The following is a 26,236-nucleotide window of genomic DNA, read 5'->3' as shown; positions in this document are numbered from 1 at the left end:
CCTTTCTTAAGTAAAGTTCTGGAGAAGGCAGTCATTATGCAGTTAAATGACCACCTAAATAAACATGCTATTCTTGATAAATTTCAGTCGGGTTTTAGAACAAATCACAGCACAGAAACTGCACTCGTTAAAGTAGTAAATGACTTGTGGGTAAATGCAGACAGAGGCCATTTATCTGTTCTCATCCTCTTAGATCTGAGTGCTGCATTTGACACAACTCGAAGACACATGATATCCGATATGGTGTTCCACAAGGCTCTATCCTGGGTCCGCTGCTCTTCTCAATCTACATGCTTCCGTTAGGTCAGATTATCTCAGAGCACAACGTGAGCTACCACAGCTATGCTGATGACACACAGCTGTACTTATCAATAGCACCTGATGACCCCGATTCTATTGATTCACTAACAGAATGTTTGACTTGTATCTCAGAATGGATGAATAGTAACTTTCTCAAGTTAAATAAAGAGAAAACTGAAATCTTACTGATCAGCAATAATGGATACAATGAGGCTATTAGAAATAAACTGGTTACATTAGGATTAAAAGTCAAGACGGAGGTAAAAAGCTTAGGGGTGATTGTTGACTGTAATCTGAATTTTAAATCGCATATTAATCAGATCACTAGGACAGCATTTTTTCACTTAAGAAACAAAGTTAGACCTCTTATATCACTGAAAGATGCTGAGAAATTAGTTCACGCGTTTGTTTTCAGTCGATTAGATTACTGTAACGCACTCCTCTCAGGACTACCCAAAAAAGACATAAATCACTTGCAACGAGTGCAGAATGAGCTGCTAGAATCTTAACTAGGAAAAGAAAATCTGAACACATTACTCCAGTTTTGATGTCACTACACTGGTTACCTGTGTCATTCAGGATTGACTTTAAAATTCTGCTTATGGTTTATAAAGCCTTAAATAATCTCGCTCCATCTTATATATCGGAATGTCTGACGCCTTATATTCCAAATCGTAACCTCAGATCCTCAAATGAGTGTCTCCTTAGAATTCCAAGAACAAAACTTAAAAGAAGTGGTGAGGCAGCCTTCTTCTGCTATGCACCTAAAATCTGGAATAGCCTGCCAATAGGAATTTGCCAGGCTGATACAGTAGAGCACTTTAAAACACTGCTGAAAACACATTACTTTAACATGGCCTTTTAATAACTTCATTTTAATCTTAATTTAATTAATCCTGATACTCTATATGTTCAATTTCCTCAAAATAACTATTCATGGTGGCTCTAAAATCGGTACTGACCCCTACTCTCTTTTCTGTTTCTTTTTCTTTCAAAGCTTCATGATGCTCCAACAATGATGGACGGATTAAAAGGCAGAAGTCTACGTGACCATCATCATCATCAAGCCCTTCCATGAGAATCCTAAATCCAAAGAGGACTGTTTCATTTATGTTAGGTAGAATGTCCAGAGGGGACTGGGCGGTCTCGTGGTCTGGAATCCCTACAGATATGTAAAGCACTTTGAGCTACTGTTTGTATGAAAATGTGCTATAGAAATAAATGTTGTTGTTGTTGTACAGATTTTATTTTTTCTCCAGCCGTCTGGAGTTTTTGTTTTTTCTGTCCCCTGGCCATTGAACCTTACTCTTATTCGATGTTAATTAATGTTGATTTATTTTGTTTTCTTATTGTGTCTTTTATTTTTCTATTCTTTATTATGTAAAGCACTTTGAGCTACTGTTTGTATGAAAATGTGCTATATAAATAAATGTTGTTGTTGTTGTTGAGGAAGTAAGCAGGAAGTAGTGTGAAATGAACCGGTGTGTGTCGCAGGCAAGCACTTCACTTCTGTTTTTATGGGATTAGTTATATATTGAAGGATTCAAAAAGCACTGCACTTTATTTAAACAGAGGAAGGATGGCTGACCGCATAAGGCAGTTAAAGATTGCACCGGGCTTGTTTTTAAAGAGACTGCTTCGAGCATTGTTTTGACGTCATCATATTAAATGAAGACTTTTTTCTATTGGATTCTAACCTCCACTTCTGTTTTCATGAGATTAGTTATTTATTGAAGGATTCTGAAAGCACTACATTTTATTTAATTTGGACATTGTTTTTCATTGTTGTTTTGTTGATTTTAATAAAAGCACTTGGCACTTTTTGCACCATCCGATTGCTCCATTGTAGTGCCTCACTGTCGTGCTCATTGGTAACATTACCGATGGTGACGGGTTAAAGGGCTCCCGGAAGTGAGATGGGAGCATGCAGTGAACTCGCATCATCACAGACTTTACCTCAAAACTGTAATCTCCTCTTCACTCAGTTCCTTCTCACTTCCTTCATGCCAGAACTCGACTCATGCAAGGTTAGTTTATGGTTAGTTTTTGTATCACGGATTTTTCAGATGTTCATTTTTTTCCCTGTGCTTAAAACTCATTAAAAAATAAGTGTTTACAGCATGCGATTCGTAAAGCTCTAGCGTGAACTCTTGCAATGCTAGTTTTCTCATTTCAAGGTTTTCTCAGTGTTATTCAATGTTTTTACATTTAGTTTACTATTACACTGTACATTCTATGGTATAATGAACTATTTTTGTACTTAAAAACCTTAAACAAAAACATATTTACATACAGTTCGTATGGTCTGTAACGGATCAATTGTATTTACATGTAATTCTGGGGTAGTACTTTGGGTCATGACCAAATCAGGAGTTTTGGAACAAATTATGGTCGTGACCTGAGGTTCCACTGTATATGAACAAATGACAGAAATTTTGCTTGTGTCAGAACACAAATTTGTTTTGAAGTAAAACTCGAAGTTGTGCCATAAATTCATTTTTACATGAATGGTTTCGTTCTTCTCTAACTGCAAAGAACATGGAGTAGCAGAGAAATAAATGGTAGTTTTTGGGTGGAATATACATAACAAATCATTTGCCAAAGCAGCAGAGGCCTTGTCACTCACCTAGTTGCCATTTCCGGGAACACATGGTCTCCATCATCCAGATGGGTAGTGCGGGCTCCAGCATCGCAATGGCCATGTTAGCAAAGCACAGAGAGCCTAGAGGAAGCAGACACAGAAAGTTTCAGTGCTTTTCGTTTGCAGACAGAACTACAAACCTCCCCACACACCTTTCAATGAACATGGCAGGTAAACCTTATGCAACAGGTAGAACACCAAATAAGGTCAGTTTGACCATTGGTATGGGAAGGCCATGAGGCCACCAGCTGCTACTTTTAATTCACAGCTTATCAATCCAGTATACATAAAGAGGATTGAGAACAGGGACATTGTAGGACAATAGCTGTCGTATATTATAAGCAAGACATTCAAAGAATTGTCTAAAGACAGTATGACAATTACTCTATTGGCTAAATGTGAAGAGGATTGTGAACAGGGATATTGCATTGCAGTTACTTAATTTTCTGTTATGATTAAAACATGCAGAGAGTTGTTGGGAGAACAGAGTCTGACAATGATTCTACTTTCTCTTAGTAAGAGGATTGTGAGCAGGGAAGCTGTATGTCAGTTACTGTGTTGTGACCCGGGGAGGTCATACTTAACAGTTATTTTAGTTTACTAGCTGTCTCCCGTGGCTCCATACACATAGTAGTGAAAACGGGACAAACTTTAAAAATTAGAAAAATGCAATTCTGGCCAAGTGGAAGGTTGGTACACACAAACATCAAACGTTGGCACTATATCTGATCGTGTACAGCTCTGACAGGAGAGCATCCCCCATGTGGGGAAAAGAGCACATGGCCATGATCTCTCTAACAATGAGCAGCTACCCTCTAAAAACACAAAGAGCTCTGACCTTTCTCTTAAAAACGTCAAACGTTACTCCTTAACGATCTCTAGATGATAATGTCTGATGAACAAACAGGCATCGCTAGCAAAGTGGAGGCAAGGTGCACTCCAACACGTGGGGAAAAGTACAGCGACTCGAAGGGAGGCTGGCACGTAAGTGAGGAGGGCCCCACAAGCCTCGGCTCGCTGCCTTTCTCGGATTCATGCAAATAAATCAGTACTGCTAGGGAACTATGATACTTAGCATGATGAGAGAAGTTGCAAAATCAGCCAGAATGTTCAAGCACATTCTAGAAAAAAAAAACAGATCTAAATCCGTTAAGTAGTTCTGTCATGAAAAGTGGACAGACAGACAGATGTTGGATTTTATACAGTCCTAGCCGTGGCTTCGCCCGCGTATTAGTGAAACAGGACACCGAGGAGGCCCCCGCCCAGCACTCTACTCCTGACATCACGCTTCCCCCTCTCCTCAGCCTGCAGACTCTGTCTCGGATTAGTGCAAATATATTGCTCCTGCACGCAAACTATGATTCTTAGTGCAATGGGAGAAGTCACAGAATAAACAGGATTGTTCAAGAAAATTATAGAAAAAACAAACAGATGTAAATCCTGCTAAATCCGTTAAGTAGTTCTGTCGTGAAAAGCGGACAGACATACAGACAGACAGACGTTGGATTTTTTACATACATCCACTCTACATATAAAATCCTAAGCCTAAAATTGTAATGGCGACGTTTTTATGTCACTTTTTTGTCACGCTTTAAATCGGGCTTATTTTAAAACAAACATACTGTATATATGTTTGGTATCATTCGTTTCAGAATTCATCGAACTTTAATGTGATGATGTTACATTTTCAGGTTCTTATTCAGTTTTTAAATTATAAACTAAAAAATATCAAGAACTCATGTCTCGTGAGATGAGACTTTGTGCCAAGAGATTTAACCACACCCGGGGCCGGAAATAAAAGACAAAGAGTAGGACAGCAGCTGTACAGTCTTTTAAACGTTTGAAGTGCCGTGCGAGATGAAGATCACACGGCACAGCAGCAGCAACAACTGATCGAGCAAAGAGGAGGAAAAAATAAAAACCTATTTGATTCCCATTGTATGACTGGGGGGAGTTTCGGAGGACCGACCGCGTCACCTTGGGGTGCATTCAGCACCCCTCTTCACAACGTGAGCGGCAGGGACGTGAAGTGGCTGGCGAGCAGGGGAACCCCCTAATGTGTGTGTGTGTATATATATATATATATATATATATATATATATATATATATATACTGTATATTATATTACATTATATATATATATATATATATATATATATATATAATTCACTAAGGCAAGACAACCATGGAAAGCATGCCGGAAGGGGCGTGGATTCACTGAGCCGCCGACAAGTAAAACACCTATGGCGCATGCAGGAAGGAGTCACGCCCACCAACTCCTGGCACCTCCGAGCCACGTTGACCGTTCATAGAGGCATGTTTCTCGTGGAGGTGAGTCGCCATATGCAGCGTGTAAAACGGTTTGCGTGGGGTACCTCATGGGATCCTTTAAACAATCCTTTAAAACTGAGGTTAAAACACAATGAGGTAAGCAGTCTTTTAAAAACCGAGTTTTCGGTTACGACGCACATCCGCGTGCACCATAGCAAAATTTTTTTACACGCTACATACAGCGATTCGCATCCACGACAAAACGTGTGTCTTCTTAGATGCTCCTGCAGGAACACGGAAAGTTTACGTGAGTCACAGGTGCATCTGGACTGTATAAAGACGACAACGACTCAAGTGACGAGTTGGAGGTGGACACATGAGCGATGGCGGTCCGCCAGTTTTCAGTCACGGACGATTGTGTGTTAGTTGTTCCGTGCATTGTTACAATGTTGCTTTTCTTGCTGATTCATTACATTACTGATTTTTCAAATGTTAACTTTCTCCCTGTGTTTAAAAATCATTAAAAAACTGGCCTGATTATCCGGCGTATGGTACGCCGCAGGTTGGCTAGTATATATATATATACATACACATACACATACACACACACACACACACATATACTGTATATATACATATATACACACATATATATATATATATATGTCAATTTCCATTATAAATGCATACATGAACAGGATTGTAAACAGGAGTTCTTTTCAAATATATAAATTTACAAACGGAATGGATAATTAGCTCTGTATAACAGTTGTAAATGTAATGTAAGTGTAATAATATATGACAATTATTTTCTTTTATACATAAGACATTTAAAAGACCATCTGCAGAATACTAAATGGAAATTTTGATATTGTGTGCTATCAATAAATACGTGTAGAGAACTGAGAATATTACTTTAATAAAATTATTATATGTTGTATTATAAAAAAAGACATCCAGAGGATCACCAAGGAGAATGATAATTACCATTCAGTCTTTTATAAATATACACATGAAGAGGATTATCAACGGGGATATTGTATGGCAACATCTCTATTTTCTGTTATAAATAAAACGAGCATGGAAATTATAATTGGGGGAATCCTGTATTTGAATGTGATAGGCAATACTATCTGACAATTATTTTCTGTTATAATTAAGACAATTAGAGGATTGTCAGGACATACTATAGGTAATTATATTTCCAGACCTGCAAGTAGGCTCTCCAACCTGCAGGGAAAAACCTGGGGGTTGGTAGCAGAATTGGCACTCCAGCCACCATAAAAATCCACACGCTGTTCCATTCCATCTGAACTGGTGTGGTGCTGAGGTGTCACCGGTCACGTGACTGCACTCGGGTCTCAATCTGGGATCTTGAGGAGGTTTGTCATGTGGTGGGTGCAGCGTATCAGTGTGTGCTCCTAACCTCTCTCTCTCTCTCTCTCCAAATACATACTTTGTGTAATACTGCATTGACTAGTATGATTTTTTTGTCACTAGAATGTCTTTCTACATTCCTGACTGTATATCCTTACAACAGACGTTAACTAACAACCTTGTATCTGGCTGTCATTATCATACAAACCTTCCCAAAGGTAAATCCAGCCAGCAGACTGGAAAAAAAAAACCCAAGAACTGCATTTGATGTGCCCACAGCCTCTGCGCGCCATGTAGTGGCTAGTGGCAGTAGATTCTGCCATGCTAGAACACTTACCTGCTGCAATCAGGATGTAAGGGTCTCGCAACAGAATGAAGAGTGATGTTCCTTTCTGACTCTGCAAACATAAGAAAAACAGAATCAGGAAAAGTCTGTGAAAGAAGGTGGTTAGCAGTTTCCTCTACTTCCTTTCAAATAATCTCTAGGAGGGGACGTCAACCAGGAAAAGCTCAAGTTGCTGCAGGAAGAGGTGTTGGTGAGGCCAGCAGGGGGTGCTCATTCTGTGGTCTGAATGTGGATCCCAATGCCCCAGTGCAGTGATGGGGACACTGTGCTGTAAAAGTGGCGGTGTCCTTCGGAGAGCTGTAAAACTGAGGTCCTGACTCTCTGTGGCCATTCTGTCCCCCTAATTATCCCCTGTCTCTACTCTCTCTCTTTCACCACCTAATAGTTCACATGTGACGAGTGAACTGGCTCAAAGATGGCTGCTGTCACATCATCTTGGTGGATGCTACACATTGGTGGTGGTTGAAGTGACTCCACACTCACAATGTAAAAGCACTTTGAGTGGAGAGAAAAGCCCTATGTAAGTGTAACGAATTAATTACTATTAATAAAAATAATAATAATAAACCATGTCATCTGACATAGGCCTTGTTGGGTCATATGTTTTGGGAATGTTCCACATTAAGACCATTTTGGAGGAAACTCTGAATTGAGTGAGGTGGCTCCTTTTAAGCAGACCCTGAGAGTGTTCCAGGTGCTTCATTAATCAGACCTGGAACCACCCACAGGTGTGGTGAAAACCCCATGTAGGGCTTTGCAGCTCCCTCTGGCGGCCCCCATGGACCCAACAGGGCTTTGCTACACTCCAACTCCCAGCATGCCTTGCTGGAATAAATGGTGTCACAGCCACCCAGCAAGGCTGCCCTCCATCATCATGGTGGAGGTAGTGTCTTATAGCTGTTCTCCCCCCCGGTCCTTACATCCAGCTGGCATATGGACATGGTCACGCCCATCATTATATATAAATATACTACTATCTCTCTCTATTATATATATATATATAATAATATATATATAGTGATCTTTGGCCGGCTTGTCATCCCGCCAATACCCCCAGGCTGCCAAATGGAGCCCTCCCTGCAGTATGGAGGTGCCCTGAAGACCAGCAGGGAGTCATGGACTGTGTAGTTTTTATACACAACCTTGCTGGATGCCACAGGGGCCGCAAGAGGGAGCTGCAGGGAGGACCGAAGAATCATTTGTGCTGTATAACCCGGAAGTATGTCATAGGAAGAGCAATGTGCTTCCGGGGTGAGAAGAAGGACGTGTACCAGACCCGGGAGTGATAAAGAATCACATGGACTGGGGATTGGGAACACTTTCAGGTCAGGGTATATAAAAGGACTGTGGGAGCTCCCAGACAGGGAGATGAGCTGGGTGGAAGGGTGGCAACGCATCTGGGAGTCGGAGGATTGGTTTATTGTTATTGGTTATTGTTTATATATGAGTATAGTGGAGAAGAGGGTGCTTTTTGCACTGTGGCGAATTAATAAAGTCAACATTTGGACTTCAAGCTGGTGTCTGGAGTCTTGGACAGGGGTTCAAGGGAGCGATACAGCCCTAATCTGTCACTATATATATATATATATATATATACACACACACACACACACACACACACACACACACAGAGAGAGAGAAAATATATATGTTTGGTGTCATTCTTTTCAGAATTTATCGAACTTTAATGTGATGTTGTTAGATTTACAGATTCTTATTCCGTTTTTATATTATAACCTAAAATATCAAGAACTCATATCCCGCAAGACGAGACTTTGTGCCAAGAGATTTAACCACACCCATGGCCAGAAATAAAAGACAGAGTAGGGCAGCTGCTGTACAGGCTTTAAAATGTTCGAAGCGCCATGCAGCATAGCAGCAGCAGGATGCTTGCAGCTGATCAAGGAAAGAGGCGGTATAAAAAAAAAACCAAAAAACTATTTGTTTCCCATTGTATCACAAGGAGTTTCAGAGGGTGTTGGCAAGCAAAGCGAGTAGGAAGCGAATCCTCTAGTATATTATATATATATATATATATATATATATATTATATTGATAATATTATATATTTATATAAGCAAAGTACCACCTGAGGCCTCCTTACCTCACCCACCATGTCAGGCCTGGTTGGGTTTGGAAATGGATTAATAAAGAGCTGATTTCGTACCTATACCGGCCAGGGTTCTCTTGTTATAGGGTGGTAGTGCAAGATGATCCGAATTATTCTGTTAGGCTGTACCCAAAGAAACACCTTAAAACCATTTTAAAAAGTGTCTTCTTCTTAAAGTTTTGTAAAGAGTACAGTAGGAAAAGAATCTCTCACTTAACATTTCAGAAAAGGCTACAAAAAGCTACCTCAGAGGTTTAAACTGTCAGTTTCAAGTTTAAGGAATGGAATCAGGGAATGGAAGGCCACAGGCACAGTTACTGTTAAACCCAGCAGGTCTGGCACGCCAAGACAAATACAGGGGCGGCATATGTGCAGGATTGTGAGAATGGTGACAGACTAACCACAGATCACCTCCAAAGATCTGCAAGAACATCTCGCTGCAGATGGTGTATCTGTACATCGTTCTACAATTCAGCACGATTTGCACAACGAACATCTGTATGGCAGGGTGATGAGAAAGAAGCCCTTTCTGCACTCGCGCCACAAACAGTCACTTGTTGTATGAAATGCTCATTTAGCCATTTAGGCAGCCATCTAATTGAACTGAACTGGAGAGATTTTGTATGAAGAATGGTCAACAATACCTCCATCCAGAATCCAGACACTCATCACAGGCTATAGGAGCCGTCGAGAGGCTGTTAGATTTGAAAAGGAGGCTCAACTAAGTATTGATGTCATATCTCTGTTGGGGTGCCTACATTTATGCACCTGTCTAATTTTATTATGATGCATATTGCATATTTTCTGTTAATCCAATCAACTTCATGTCACTGCTGAAATACTACTGTCTCCATAAGGCGTGTCATCTATTAAAAGGAAGTTGCTACTTTGAAAGCTCAGCCAATGATAAACAAAAATCCAAAGAATTAAGAGGGGTTCACAAACTTTTTCATATGACTGTAGATACTACTTGAACTTGGAAAAAAAACAAATTCTCACTTAGAAGATCTGTGCAAAACTTTTAAACCTGGCAGAATCTAATCAATACCATTTAAAAGAAGCTTTTATATTTGGGAGAAAGACTCCTTTCTCTCTTTACTACTCTCAAAAGTTTTACTCTGGCTGTTGGCCTTCCTCTCTTTCTCATTGGTGGGAGTTGAACTGAATTTAGTTTTGTTAACTTTGACTTGATTGTATGGAGTGTTAAATGTATTTAATAAATTCAATAAAAGATAAAAAAAACAAACAAAAAAAAAAACCTACAGGTGGCTTCCTGTTCAAACCCACTACTGTTGAGATAAGTGGCATCTCCTTGGCACCAGAATATTGGGCGGATGATAAGAATTCATTAAAAAAGGCTAAAGGATGCAACACTCACCTCGGGCTGCACTTTAGAAGGCTCAAGCACAATGAGCTGGAGGGCTGCAGCAATGACAGACAAAAGAGAAGGTTAGAGCGTGATGGCCAGATTGTGGTGCAGATTGAAGACATTATGTGCAGAACAGGAACTGACCTCCATCCACCAGCACCAGGGCGGCCAAAATCAGGAATGGTGCAGATTTTCCCACAAATTCATACATTATACTGCCAAAGGGGGGGCCCACTAAAGATGGAAAGGAGAGGAAAGTGAGTGAGAGTTGATATACGAGGGACATTTAAAAGATTTCTGCGCTTTTTTGTTTAACTCTATTAAGAATTTCAAAAACAAATTACATCATTTTTCTACATAGTCACCTTCCTTGCAATGCAGTTTTCCCAGTCACATGACACTCTCAGACATGACCAATTACTACTCCTCCTGCCTTCACCGTTTCCAACGAAAATATAAAACTTTTTGAATGTCCCTCGTATATATTTAAAAAAAATGAACATACAGTTAGGTCCATAAATATTTGGACAGAGACAACGTTTTTCTAATTTTGGTTCTGTACATTACCACAGTGAATTTTAAATGAAACAACTCGGATGCAGTTGAAGTGCAGACTTTCAGCAATAATTCAGTGGGTTGAACAAAACGATTGCATAACAATGTGAGGCAACTAAAGCATTTTTTAACACAATCCCTCTATTTCAGGGGCTCAGACGTAATTGGACAATTGACTCAAAGGCTATTTCATGGGCAGGTGTGTTCAAGTCTGTCGTTATGTTCTTATCAATTAAGCAGATAAAAGGCCTGGAGTTGATCTGAGGTGTGGTGGTTGCATGTGGAAGATTTTGCTGTGAACAGACAACATGCAGTCAAAGGAGCTCTCCATGAAGGTGAAAGAAGCCATCCTTAAGTTGTGAAAACAGAAAAAAAAACATCTGAGAAATTGCTACAATATTACGAGTGGCACAATCTACAGTTTGGTACAACCTGAGAAAGAAAGCAAGCACTGGTGAACTCAGCAACGCAAAAAGACCTGGACGTCCACGGAAGACAACAGTGGTGGATGATCACAGAATCATTTTCATAGTAATAATAAAAAATAATAATACATTTTATTTATATAGCGCCTTTCCCATGCTCAAGGCACTTACAGAACATAAGAAAGAACGGCAGGGTATACAGTATATAGCATAGTACAAAGCAAATTAATAAATAAGAAGATTAAGACAGTAAACTCAGAGAAAGCCTAACAGACAACAGAATTGATGGTCTGCACACACACACACACACACAGGTTACATGAGCATCTTGACAGAGAGGTAAACTGAGAGAAGGGGAATGAAGTCAAGTAGAGCTAAAGCCTTCCTGAACAGATGAGTTTTGAGTTGTTTTTTAAAAGAATTCATGGAGTCAGCTGACCTGATTAATTTCGGTAGGTCATTCCAGAGTCTGGGCGCTATACAGCTGAAGGCCCTGTCACCCATGGAGTGAAGATTAGTGTGGGGCACAACAAGATTGCCAGAATCAGAGGACCTTAGTGGACGGGCAGGCACATAGTGATGGAGAAGGTCACTGATGTAGTTTGGCCGAGGTTATTTAAGGCTTTGTAGGTTATTAGTAGGATTTTATATTCGATTCTGTAAGACACAGGGAGCCAGTGATAGTGAAGAGAAACCCCTTCACAACAGCCAACAGAGAACAACACTCTCCAGGGAGTAGGCGTATCGATATCCAAGTCTACCATAAAGGGAAGATTGCATGAAAGTAAATACAGAGGGTGCACCGCAAGGTGCAAGCCACTCATAAGCCTCAAGAATAGAAAGGCTAGATTGGACTTTGCTAAAGAACATCTAAAAAAGCCAAGATCAATCTCTACCAGAATGATGGCAAGAAAAATAAAAAGTATGGAGAAGGCGTGGAACAGCTCATTATCCAAAGCATACCACATCATCTGTAAAACATGGTGGAGGCAGGCAGTGTGATGGCTTGGGCGTGCATGGCTGCCAGTGGCACTGGGACACTAGTGTTTATTGATGATGTGACACAGGACAGAAGCAGCAAAATGAATTCTGAGGTGTTCAGAGACATACTGTCTGCTCAAATCCAGCTAAATGACGTCAAATTGTTTGGACGGCGTTTCATGATACAAATGGACAATGACCCAAAACATACAACCAAAGGAATATATATACATATATATATATACACATATACATACATACATATACATATATTATAATATATATATATATATTATAATATATATATATATATATATATATATATATATTATAATATATATATATATATATTATAATATATATATATATATATATATACATATATATACACATATATATATATATACATATATATATACACATATATATACACATATATATATATATTTTATAATATAATATAATATAATATATATATATATATATATATATATATATATATATATATATATATATAGTACAGGCCAAAAGTTTGGACACACCTCCTCATTCAATGTGTTTTCTTTATTTTCATGACCGTTTACATTGGTAGATTCTCACTGAAGGCATCAAAACTATGAATGAACACATGTGGAGTTATGTACTTAACAAAAAAAGGTGAAATAACTGAAAACATGTTTTATATTCTAGTTTCTTCAAAATAGCCACCCTTTGCTCTGATTACTGCTTTTGTTGCAAATAGTCAACAGGGTCGCAAGAAACGTGTTGAGAACAAAAGACGCAAATTAGCTGCCAAAGATTTGAGAAGAGTCAAACGTGAAGCTACCAGGAACCCATTATCCTCCAGTACTTTCATATTCCAGAGCTGCAACCTACCTGGAGTGCCCAGAAGTACAAGGTGTTCAGTGCTCAAAGACATGGCCAAGGTAAGGAGGGCTGAAACCCAACCACCACTGAACAAGAAACATAAGTTGAAACGTCAAAACTGGGCCAAGAAATATCTGAAGACAGATTTTTTTCAAAGGTTTTATGGGCCGATGAGATGAGAGTGACTCTTGATGGACCAGATGGATGGACCTGTGGATCAGTAATGGGCACAGAGCTACACTCCAACGTGGAGGTGGGGTACTGGTATGAGCTGGTATTTTTAAAGATGAGCTAGTTGGACCTTTTTGCATTGAAGATGAACTCAAAATCAACTCCCAAACCTACTGCCAGTTTTTCGAAGACACTTTCTTCAAACAGTGATACAGGAAGAAGACCATGATTTTTATGCAGGCCAATGCTCCATCACTTGCATCGAAGTTCTCCACTGCGTGGCCAGCCAGTAAAGGCCTTAAAGATGAAGGAATAATGACATGGCCCCCCTTCCTCATCTGACCTAAACCCTATCGAGAACTTGTGGGCACTTCTTAAATGCTAGATTTACGGGGGAGAAAAACAATCCACCTCTCTGAAGAGTGTCTGGGAGGCTGTAGTCACTGCTCCACAAAAAGCTGATCGTCAACAGATCAAGAAACTGACAGACTCCATGAATGGAAAGGCTTATGACTGTTATTGGAAAGAAGGGTGGCTATATTGGTCATTGATTGATTGATTGATTTTTTTTGAAATGTCACAGATGTTTATTTGTAAATTTTGAGGTGTTTGTTATTCTCACTATAACAGATGAAAATAAACAAGTGAGATGGGAAAATTTTCATTTTTACATCTGCACACTAATAGTTGCCTAATAATTGTGCGCACATATGTATTCCCCTGATGATTTTCACACTGACATTTCCGTTGTGAAACATTCAGGTTTCAGGTTTTTTAACATTTTGGATTGACTGATAGCACTGTGTTTGTTCCATATTAAAATTAATCCTCAAAAATATAACTTGCCTAATAATTGTGCACACAGTGTACATTGATTTTCTGAATATATAAAGTCGGCGTCAGAATATAAAAGGCCGGACCTTGAACATATAAAGTCATTTCCAAATATATAAAGTCAAAACTTGAATATATAAAGTCAAAATTTGAATATATAAAGTCAGCGTCGGTATATATAAAGTCAAACTTGTTTCTGAATATATAAAGTCAGTGATGGAATATATAAACTCATCCCTGAATATATAAAGTCAAAACAAATTGATTGAAACGATTCAGGCACATTTTTAGTAAACTAAAAAAACTGAAATAAGTTAACAAAAACGTATTCAGAAAAATAAATTAAAAAAAACACTGTTCAGTTAATGTTTTGAAAATGAAGCATGTGCACTGCCCAGGATTGGTTCCTGCCTTGCGGCCAGTGTTGGCTGGGATTGGCTCCAGCAGACCCCCGTGACCCTGTGGTCGGATTCAACGGGTTGGGAAATGGATGGATATTCCAGTGCTGACTTTATATATTCAAGTTTTGACTTTATATATTCCGACAGTAACTTTATATAATCAAGTTTTGACTTTATATATTCAGAAAATCAATGTATTTGCCTGTTTGGCACCCCATAATATACACATACATACATATATATACACATACATATATATACATATACATATATATACATATATATATATATACACATATATATATATACACATATATATATATACACACACACACACACACACACACACACACACACACACATATATATATATATATATATATATATATATATATATATATATACATATACATACATATACTAGCAGAATACCGCCGCAGGAGAAGTAGTGTGTTAAAGAAGGTACGATAAAGAAAAGGAAACATTTTAAAAATAATATAGCATGATTGTCAAAGTAATTGTTTTGTGTATTTGGCGGCAGCGCCACAAGGTTGTTTTCGTAGCTGCATCAGAAAATGTACCACCACGCCTGACACGCCTCCTTTTTACTGTTTTCTCACAGCTTGGATTGCTGCTGTCATATACATAACACACACACACACACACACATACATACACACACACAAATTATATATGTGTATGTATGTATGTATGTATGTGTGTGTGTGTGTGTATATATATATATATATATATATATATATAATGTAGATAGGGTGTGTGTATATATATATATATATATATATATATATATATATATATATATATATATATATATACACATACATACATATATATACACATACATATACTTGTGTGTATAGCTTTTATATATGTGTGTGTATAGCTTTGGTCACTGAGTGCAAGGGAGAAATAATAAAATATAGTCTATAAGTTATTAAACAGTAAAACATTAACGTTTTAAGAAGTACAGGTACATTGAGCACTACTGGAGTGGTTTGGGTAAACTACATTTTAAAGACTGTGTAACACAACAGGTAAGTAACTAACAGCAGCTAAAATGTATATGGATCATCTCTCGGTAGTAGATCCCTTTTGAAAGGCGCTACACGACGGCTGTGGTATAGAAATTACATTTTCTATGTGAACGCTCAAATTTGTGCCTCTGGTAATGTGCCTTACCGGCATTTAAAGAAAATTAGTTTTGTGTCCTCTGCAGTGTTAAGAGAGAAAGGCTTTGGTTTGGGATAAAAGGAAAAAAGGTGTAAAGAAAGGAAAGTTGCCTTTTTCTTTTATATAGTATAGAGAGATGTGTTCGCTGACGTTATGATCGCCTTGTGTAGACTGGTGAGACGTCCTCGCCATTAATCGGCTGTGATGGCACTGTCAGTCCTCTACTCGTGTGCGTGTCTTCATAATCCGGGGTGATAACCTTATCGTATACGTGCAAAAGAAAGTGTGAATCGCCTTAATATTATTTTGCCGTGGTGTAGAAAAGGGGTCCCGTGTTTGCACTTGTCTGGGCTATAGCGCAGGGGGAGGATGAAAAAAATTAAAAGTGCTCACTTTGACTTAAGGCAGAAGCGCAGTCAGCGTCTCAAAGGCCAGCACAGCTATGCACACGCGCTGGCTGCTCGACTTTTGCAGGGCAGGAGACCACAGTTTTGCAGACACGCTCATGATATCAAAAGTCTCAGCCTTTTGGAGGTCATTCATATATATATATATCAAAATACCCGCCCCTCGCAGCTGAGAAGTAGTGTGTTAAAGAATTAATGAAAAAGAAAAGGAAACATTTTAATAATAACGTAACATGATTGACATTGTCATGAGTGTTGCTGTCATATATATGCCTGCCTAAATAAGTCACCCTCGCTTTGCTCTTACTTTATTTACCGCTCATTTAATCATGGCTAGTGGCGGAAAAATTATAAAATGGAAGGAGGATGGCTTTACCAAAACAATTATTGATGGCGAATCGATTATTCATAAACCTTGAATTGGTGATCTGTTTTTCTGTGTTAACCTCATATTTTTTCATACTTCTTCTCAAACTAAGGTGGTGCGAGGGTAAAATGAATCGGGCGCTGATCAAAGTAATCGGTGTACCAGGAAATCATGCATTTGAAAAGCTCCCTTTGCTTGTAATGCAAAGTGTGATTAAATGCATTATTTTTAGCGTTATGGAGCACATGCATCAAGCTTCTCAGCTGTGCTTGTGCTAAGAAAAGGAAAGATTTTAAAAATAACGTAACACGATTGTCAATGTAACCTTTTGTAAGTAGTGCCTGGAGGATTCAGTGTGGAGAAACTCTAGAGAGAGCGTGTGTATTAACTTGTGGATTTTTCTGTGAGTATTTGGTGGCAGTCTGACCAATTGCTTCGAAAGACGGCGTTAGCTGCAGAGCTCAGCTCAGAGCCAAATGAGATGAATGGGAGGGGAGATGATGACGTGACTCCCCACCCGCCTTTAACTGTCAATCCCCACAAACACAGTCTCGGAATTTGCATAAGCACACCCCTTCACCTACAATTTTAACTTAGTTACAAAGTGATCAAAACTCTCGTTTATATCCCTCGTCCTCTCATTAAACTTGTATCCCGCATTACCTGTGGGCATGTGAAACGCCAGCGGTAGCCTGTCTATGAACTTAATTTAAAGTTTAGGTTTACACCTTGCTTTCTTTCCGAGGTAGCAGCAGTCATGAATATGGTAGTATATGTCACTCGCTCGCTTCTTATTGTTTCGCTGCCTTCTCAATTATATAATGCATGTTTTCTTAAGCGCTTTTTGGAGGTCTTCCTGGTTTTCTACGCACTGCGTTGACAGTCAGTTCACGTGATTACGGAGAGGCGTGATGATGTCACACGAAACTCCGCCCCACGTCATTCCAGCTCAACTCCATTACAGTTAATGGAGAAAATACCTTCCAGTTATGACCATTAGGCGTAGAATTTCGAAATGAAACCTGCCCAACTTTTGTAAGTAAGCTGTAAGGAATGAGCCTGCCAAATTTCAGCCTTCTACCTACACGGGAAGTTGGAGAATTAGTGATGAGTCAGTCAGTGAGTGAGGGCTTTGCCTTTTATTAGTATAGATATATATATATATATATATATATATATATATATATATATATATATATATATATATATATATATATATATATACATAAAATGTAGTCTATAAGTTATTAAAAGTTAAATATTAACATTTTGTTCAGCTTCTTGCTACAGCAATTTTAACTCCGTTTCAAAGTGATCCAAAGTGTCTATAAACTTAATGTAAAGTTATGGTTCACGCCGTGCTTTGTTTCCGCAGTATCATGCATTGAGAGAACTTCCCCTTTGCTTGGAATGCAAAATGTGATTAAATGCGTTATTTTTTAACGCGTTATGGAGCACATGCATCGAAGCTTCTCAGCTGTGCTTGTGCTAAGAAAAGGAAACATTTTAAAAATAACGTAACATGATTGTCAATGTAACCCTTTGTAAGTAGTGCCTGGAGGATACAGTGTGGAGAAACTCTAGAGACAGCGTGTGTATTAACTTGTGGATTTTTCAGTGATCAAAACTCTCCTTTATACCTTGCGTCCTCTCATTAAACTTGTATCCCGCATTAGCCGTGGGCATGACAAACGCCAGCAGCAGCCTGTCTATGAACTTAATTTAAACTTTAGGTTTACACCGTGCTTTGTTTCCGAAGTAGCTGCACTCATGGATATGCTTTTATGTGTCACTCGCTCGCTTCTTATTGTTTCGCTGCCTTCTCAATTGTATAATGCATGTTTTCTTCAGCGCTTTTTGGAGCTCTTCCTTGTTTTCTACGTCCTGCGCTCACATTCAGTTCACGTGATTACGTGGGAGGCGTGATGATGTTACACGATACTCTGTCCCCCACGGCCATCCAGCTGAACTCCATTACAGTATATGCAGAAAAATAGGTTCCAGTTATGACCACTACGCGTAGAATTTCAAAATAGTCTGCCCATATAAGGCCATCCGTCAGCGGCAATCCAATAGGAATACTCTACCGCTAAATATTCGCGGGTTTAGGGCTGTGCTTATGGAAACGAAGATGAGATGGTCAGGGTGGTGTTTGGCACAAACTCAGTGAAACTTTAAGAGAAATTTTTAAGTGCCCAGTCTTAGCTAACATTAAATGAAGCTGTGGACATTGCACAAGAGAGCACTAGCACAGCTGAGAACCTTCGATGCACGTAGTCCGAGCGACTCACGTGAACCGACTGTCAACACAGTATGCAGACAAAAAGTAAGAGCTCCAAAGAGCGCTGAACAAAAAAAAGAATATGAAGCGAGTGACGCATACAAGCATATTCATTAGTGCAGCTACTGCGAAAACAAAGCACACGGTGGAAAAAGTCAATGTCCAACTAAATGAAGACGGTGTAAAAAAAACCCGTGCATGCAGTGTGTCACGTCTCAGATAAAGAGGAAGACGAGCTGTTTATTGAGGAATTGATGAATGAAACCTGTTATCTTTACAACGGTTGACAAACATGGAATGTAACTTGAACACAACACATCCTCCAAATACGAACCTGATTGAAACAAATAATGATAATCAAATCCTTGATGACAGCAACACTCATAACAGTCACAAAACAATTACATTGACAATCATGTTACGTTATTTTTAAAATGTTTCCTTTTCTTTTTCATAACTTCTTTAACACATTACTTCTCCGCTGCGAAGCGCGGGTATTTTGCTATATATAAACTGCTCAAAAAAATTAAAGGAACACTTTGAAAATACATCAGATCTCAATGGGAAAAAGAAATCCTCCTGGATATCTATACTGATATAGACTGCGTAATGTGTTAGGAACGAAAGGATGCCACATCGTTTGATGGAAATGAAAATGATCAACCTACAGAGCCCTGAATTCAAAGACGCCCCAAAAATCAGAGTGAAAAAATTATGTGGCAGGCTAGTCCATTTTGCCAAAATTTAATTGCAGCAACTCAAAATTGTACGCAGCACTTTGTATGGCCCCTGTGTTCTTGTATACATGCCTGACAACATCGGTGCATGCTTCTAATGAGATGACAGATGGTGTTGTGGGGATCTCCTCCCAGATCTGGACCAGGGCATCACTGAGCTCCTGGACAGTTTGAGGTGCAACCTTTGGCATTGGATGGACCAAAACATAATGTCCCAGAGGTGTTCTATTGGATTTAGGTCAGGAAAGTGTGGTGGCCAGTCAATGGTATCAATTCCTTCATCCTCCAGGAACTGCCTGCATACTCTCACCATATGAGGCCAGGAATTGTCGTGCACCAGGAGCCACTGTACCAGCATAGGGTCTGACAATGGGTCCAAGGATTTCATCCTGATACCTAATGGCAGCCAAGGTGCCTTTGTCAAGCCTGTAGCGGTCTGTGTGACCCTCCATGGATATGCCTCCCCAGACAATCATTAACCCACCACCAAACTGCTCATGCTGAATGATGTTACAGGCAGCATAATGTTCTCCATGGCTTCTCCAGACCCTTTCACTTCTGTCACGTGCTCAGGGTGAACCTGCTCTCATCTGTAAAGCACAGGGCACCAGTGGTGCATCTGCCAATTCTGGTATTCTATGGCGAATGCCAATCGAGCTGCATGCTGCTGGGCAGTGAGCTCAGGGCCCATTAGAGGACAAGGGGCCCTTGGGTCACCCTCATGAAGTCTTTCTGGTTGTTTGGTCAGAGACATTCACACCAGTGGCCTGCTGGAGGTCATTTTGTAGGGCTCTGGCAGTGCTCATCCTGTTCCTCCTTGCACAAAGGAGCAGATACTGGTCCTGCTAATGGGTTATGGACCTTCTATGGCCCTCTCCAGCTCTCCTAGAGTAACTGCTTGTCTCCTAGAATCTCCTCCATGCCCTTGAGACTGTGCAGGAAGACACAGCAAACCTTCTGGCAATGACACGTATTGATGTGCCATCCTGGAGAAGTTGGACTACCTGTGCAACCTCTGTAGGGTCCAGGTATCGCCTCATGCTACCAGTAGTGACACTGACTGTAGCCAAATGCAAAACTAGTGAAGAAACAGTCAGAAAAGATGAGGAGGGAAAAATGTCAGTGGCCTCCACCTGTTAAACCATTCCTGTTTTGGGGGTCATCTCATTGTTACCCCTCTAGTGCATCTGTTGTTAATTTCATTAACACCACAGCAGCTGAAACTGATTAACAAGCCCTCTGCTACTTAACTGACCAGATTAATATCCCATAAGTTTCATTGACTTTATGCTATACTCTGATTAAAAAGTGTTCCTTTAATTCTTTTGAGCAGTATATATTATATATATATACGTATATAATACGTATACATACATATACGTATAATACGTACACATACATATAATACGTATATATACATATACACATACCGGGGCACCCCTCTGGAGCCAGGCCTGGGGGTGGGGCTCAATGGCGAGTGCCTGGTGGCGGGCCTGCACCCATGGGGCTCGGCCGGGCACAGCCCGAAGAGGTAACGTGGGTCCTCCTCCCCATGGGCTCACCACCTATGGGAGGGGCCAAGGAGGTTGGGTGCAGTGTGAGTTGGGTGGTGGCCGAAGGCGGGGACCTTGGCGGGCTGATCCTCGGCTACAGAAACTGGCTCTTGGGACGTGGAATGTCACCTCTCTGAAGGGAAGGAGCCTGAGCTAGTGCGCAAGGTCAAGAGGTTCCGGCTAGATATAGTCGGACTCACCTCGACACACAGCTTGGACTCTGGAACCAATCTCCTTGAGAGGGGCTGGACTCTCTACCACTCTGGAGTTGCCCCCGGTGAGAGGCGCCGAGCAGGTGTGGGCATACTTATTGCCCCCCGACTCGGAGCCTGTGCATTGGGGTTTACCCCGGTGGACGAGAGGGTGGCCTCCCTCCGCCTTCGGGTGGGGGGAAGGGTCCTGACTGTTGTTTGTGCGTATGCGCCGAACAGCAGTTTGGAGTATCCACCCTTTTTGGAGTCTCTGGAGGGGTTGCTAGAGGGCATACCTTCTGGGGATTCCCTCGTTTTGCTGGGAGACTTCAATGCCCACGGGCAATGACAGTGAGACCTGGAAGGGCGTGATTGGGAGGAATGTCCCCCCCGATCTGAACCCGAGCGGTGTTTTGTTATTGGACTTCTGTGCTCGCCACGGATTGTCCATAACGAACACCATGTTCAAGCATAAGGGTGTTCATATGTGCACTTGGCACCAGGACACCCTAGGCCTCAGTTCGATGATCGACTTTGTAATTGTGTCGTCGGACTTGCGGCCATATGTCTTGGACACTCGGGTGAAGAGAGGGGCGGAGCTGTCAACTGATCACCACCTGGTGGTGAGTTGGCTTCGATGGTGGGGGAAGATGCCGGTCAGACCTGGTAGGCCCAAACGTGTTGTGAGGGTCTGCTGGGAACGGCTGGCAGAGTCCCCTGTCAGAAGTAGCTTCAACTCCCACCTCGGCAGAACTTCAACCACGCCCCGAGGGAGGTGTGGGACATTGAGTCCGAATGGGCCATGTTCCGTGCCTCTATTGTTGAGGCGGCTGACCGGAGCTGTGGCCGCAAGGTGGTCGGTGCCTGTTGCGGCAATCCCGAACCCGTTGGTGGACACCGCGGTGAGGGATGCCGTCAAGCTGAAGAAGGAGTCCTATAGGACTTTTTTGTCCTGTGGGTCTCTGGAGGCAGCTGATAGGTACCGGCAGGCCAAGCGGAACGGCTTCGGTTGTTGCTGAGGCAAAACTCGGGCATGGGAGGAGTTTGAGAGGCCATGGAGAGCGACTTTCGGACGGCCGAGGAGATTCTGGTCCACCGTCCGACGTCTCAGGAGGGGGAAGCAGTGCAGTGTCAACACCGTATATGGTGGGGATGGTGCGCTGCTGACCTCAACTTCGGGACGTTGTGGGTCGGTGGGGAGAGTACTTCGAAGACCTCCTCAATCCCACTAACATGCCTTCCAATGAGGAAGCAGAGCCTGGGGACTCTGAGGTGGGCTCTCCCATCTCTGGGACTGAAGTCACCGAGGTGGTCAAAAAACTCCTTGGTGGCAGGGCCCCGGGGTGGATGAGATACGCCGAGTTCCTTAAGGCTCTGGATGTTGTAGGACTGTCTTGGTTGACACGCCTCTGCAACATCGCATGGACATCGGGACAGTGCCTCTGGATTGGCAGACGGGTGGTGGTCCCCTCTTTAAAAGGGGACCGGAGGGTGTGTTCCAACTATAGAGGGATCACACTCCTCAGCCTCCCTGGAAAAGTCTATTCGGGGTTCTGGAGAGGAGGGTCCGTCGGATAGTGAACCTCGGATTCAGGAGGAACAGTGTAGTTTTCGTCCTGGTCGCGGAACAGTGGACCAGCTCATCACCCTTAGCAGGATCCTGGAGGGTGCATGGGAGTTTGCCCAACCAGTCTACATGTGTTTTGTGGACTTGGAAAAGGCATTCGACCGTGTCCCTCGGGAATCCTGTGGGGGTCCTCGGGGTACCGGACCCCTGATAAGAGCTGTTAGGTCCCTGTACAACCGTGTCAGAGCTTGGTCCGCATTGCGGCAGTAAGTCGAGCCCGCTTCCAGTGAGAGTTGGACTCCGCCAGGGCTGCCCTTTGTCACCGATTCTGTTCATAACTTTTATGGACAGAATTTCTAGGCGCAGCCAGGGTGTTGAAGGGGTCCGGTTTGGTGGACTCAGGATTGGGTCACTGCTTTTGCAGATGATGTTGTCCTGTTTGCTTCACCAGGCCGTGATCTTCAGCTCTCTCTGGATCGGTTCGCAGCTGAGTGTGAAGCGGCTGGGATGAGAATCAGCACCTCCAAATCCGAGACCATGGTCCTCAGCCGGAAAAGGGGGGAGCAGCCCTCTCAGGGTTGGGGGAGATCCTGCCCCAAGTGGAGGAGTTCAAGTATCTCGGGTCTTGTTCACGAGTGAGGGAAGAATGGGCGTGAGATGACAGGCGGATCGGTGCGGCATCCGCAGTGATGCGGGCTCTGCATCGGTCTGTCGTGGTGAAAAAAGCTGAGCCGTAAGGCAAAGCTCTCAATTTACCAGTCGATCTACGCTCCTACCCTCACCTATGGTCATGAGCTATGGGTAGTGACCGAAAGAACGAGATCGCGAATACAAGCGGCTGAAATGAGTTTCCTCCGCAGGGTGTCTGGGCTTTCCCTTAAAGATAGGGTGAGAAGCTCAGTCATCCGGGAGGGGCTCAGAGTAGAGCCGCTGCTCCTCCGCATCGAGAGGAGTCAGATGAGGTGGCTTGGGCATCTGATCAGGATGCCTCCTGGACGCCTCCCTGGTGAGGTGTTCCGGGCACGTCCAACCGGGAGGAGGCCCCGGGGAAGACCCAGGACACGCTGGAGGGACTATGTCTCCCGGCTGGCCTGGGAACGCCTTGGGATTCCCAGAAGAGCTGGAAAAAGTGGCCGGGGAGAGGGAAGTCTGGGCTTCTCTGCTTAAGCTGCTACACCTGCGACCCGACCTCGGATAAGCGGAAGAGGATGGATGGATGGATTATTATATATACACCGATCTACATACTGTCAAATAAACGAACCACACGCCATGGCGCGGTAATGGTGCTGCCTGACAATAAGGAGAGCAGGGTTCACATCCCAGGTCCTCCATATGTGGATTTTACTTTTGTGTTTTTATTAGGTGTCCCTGTTGGTTTCCTCTAGGTGATCAGGTTTCCACCCCCAGTCCATAAATCATGTCTGTTAGGTGGACTGGTGGTGTGAAACTGTCACCACCAGTGTGTTCAACCTGTGATGGGCTGGTGCCCTGGACAGGGATTCATCTTATCTGTGCCTATTGCTTGTTGGTCTGGGCTTCAGGTGCCTGGCAACAGTACCCTGGATAAGCAGGTATAGAAAAGCGATGGATGGACTAGAAAGGTATGGACTTTTTTTAAAGTTCATGACCATATTTTGGGCTCCTTGTCTGTTTGCCCACACATTGCCCAATATATTGGGATCAGTGTTGCCCTGATGTACAAATCCCATTTGGGACAATCTTGGCTGCTCACATAGCGCCAGTGCGTTTGCTCACACTTTTCCAATGTCATTTATTTGCTGGGAAATTGGAAGACCAGATCCCAAATCGAGTGCTATGTTAAGGACTGTCTAGACAAGAAGTAGGTGACAGAGAAAAAGTTTGGGAAGTGTGTTGAGGACTTAAGACAGGAAGCACATTGTTACCCAAAGTGTTAGTAGAACAAGAAAATAACAAACACATAACTCCAGTTCTTAAATCCTTACATTGGCTCCCAGTTAAGTTTAGGGAAGACTTCAAAATCCTCCTTTTAACATATAAAGCATTAAACGGCCGAGATCTGGCTTACTTATCTGAACTTCTCATGACTTACAAACCAGAGCGCACATTAAGATCTCAAGATGCCAGTCTGCTTATGATTCCAAGGATTAATAAAATAACAGTGGGAGGTTGAGAATTTAGTTACAGGGCCCCTAAACTGTGGAGTGGTCTGCCTGCTACTATAAGAGATGTCCCTTCGGTCTCAGCTTTTAAATCCTGGCTGAAGACTCACTACTTCAGTTTAGCACACCATGACTAGAGCTGCTGATTAACTGTACAGACTGCATCTCTGTTGTTAGTAACTTAGCACTAAAACATAACATGATATTTAGGATTGGATACTAACCCTCACCTATTCTGTTTCTCTTCTTGGTACTCAAATGTGGCACTCGGTGCCACGGCCCACCTGCCAAGTTGTTTTGTCTGCCTAAGGTAAAGTCATCCCTGATGTAGGATCGCAGGAATCGTGGGAAAGAGGGGTCCTTTCATCAGATTAGCGCTATTTCAGCTGTGGAATGGCCAAATGGGGGAGGCAGCTTGATAGCTGAGGTCTCCAGGACTCAAAACAAATCCAAATCTTATTATGTGATATCATCTACTGTTAAATTCTACTCCGTACTTCTAAAATTTTTTTTTTATACTGTATTGGGGATTTGTTCTGTTCTGGGGATTGTATTGTATTTACCCCCCCTTTTCTTTTGACATCCACTGCACGCCCAATCCTACCTAGAAAGGGGTCTTTCTTTGAACTGCCTTTTCTGAGGTTTCTTCCATTTTTTCCCCCATAAGATTTTTTTGGGAGTTTTTTCTTGTCTTCTTAGAGAGTCAAGGCTGGGGGCCTGTTAAAGCCCATTGCGGCACTTCTTGTGTGATTTTGAGCTATACAAAAATAAATTGTATTGTATTGTATTCTGTAACAAACTACTGAGACAGGAAGCAGAAACCTGGACAACCTTTAAGAAGCATCTAAACAAGCAGAGCTGTACAATGACTGGCCACTAGATGGCAGATGGGTCAACTTCACTACATGTAGCTCATACTCACCGAGGACTCCCATTGCCAGACCTCCAAGCGCAATGCCCATTGCATTCCCACGTTCTTCATCAGCCGTGTAGACACTGGCAAGCATTCCCATACCTCAAAAGAGAATCATAATGTGACTTTGGACAAGTTAATGGTAAGAGGGAGAAGCCTAAAAATCCAAATGTGGTGGTGATTTTTGACTGAATGGCGTAGGGTCCTGCAGAGCCAACACAACAGAAGCAATTATT

The 26,236-nt window shown here is 41.9% G+C and overlaps 1 protein-coding gene across 3 annotated transcripts in view; it reads right to left on the bottom strand.

The window, feature by feature from the left end:
• The window catches only part of slc18a2 (solute carrier family 18 member 2), a 224,028-nt gene that overhangs the window by 74,575 nt on the left and 123,217 nt on the right, over nt 1-26,236 (bottom strand). For all 3 annotated transcript variants that reach the window (XM_039737103.1, XM_039737096.1, XM_039737105.1), the window contains exons 6-10: nt 26,010-26,102; nt 10,560-10,649; nt 10,425-10,468; nt 6,928-6,988; nt 2,927-3,022 (exon numbers count right to left, since the gene is read on the bottom strand). In XM_039737103.1, the coding sequence (XP_039593037.1) occupies nt 2,927-3,022; nt 6,928-6,988; nt 10,425-10,468; nt 10,560-10,649; nt 26,010-26,102 (384 nt within the window). The remainder of the gene's footprint in view (nt 1-2,926; nt 3,023-6,927; nt 6,989-10,424; nt 10,469-10,559; nt 10,650-26,009; nt 26,103-26,236) is intronic.

The sequence above is a fragment of the Polypterus senegalus genome, chromosome 1 (assembly GCF_016835505.1).
Source record: "Polypterus senegalus isolate Bchr_013 chromosome 1, ASM1683550v1, whole genome shotgun sequence".
Classification (NCBI taxonomy): domain Eukaryota; kingdom Metazoa; phylum Chordata; class Cladistia; order Polypteriformes; family Polypteridae; genus Polypterus; species Polypterus senegalus.
This window is presented reverse-complemented; position numbering and strand designations above follow the sequence as displayed.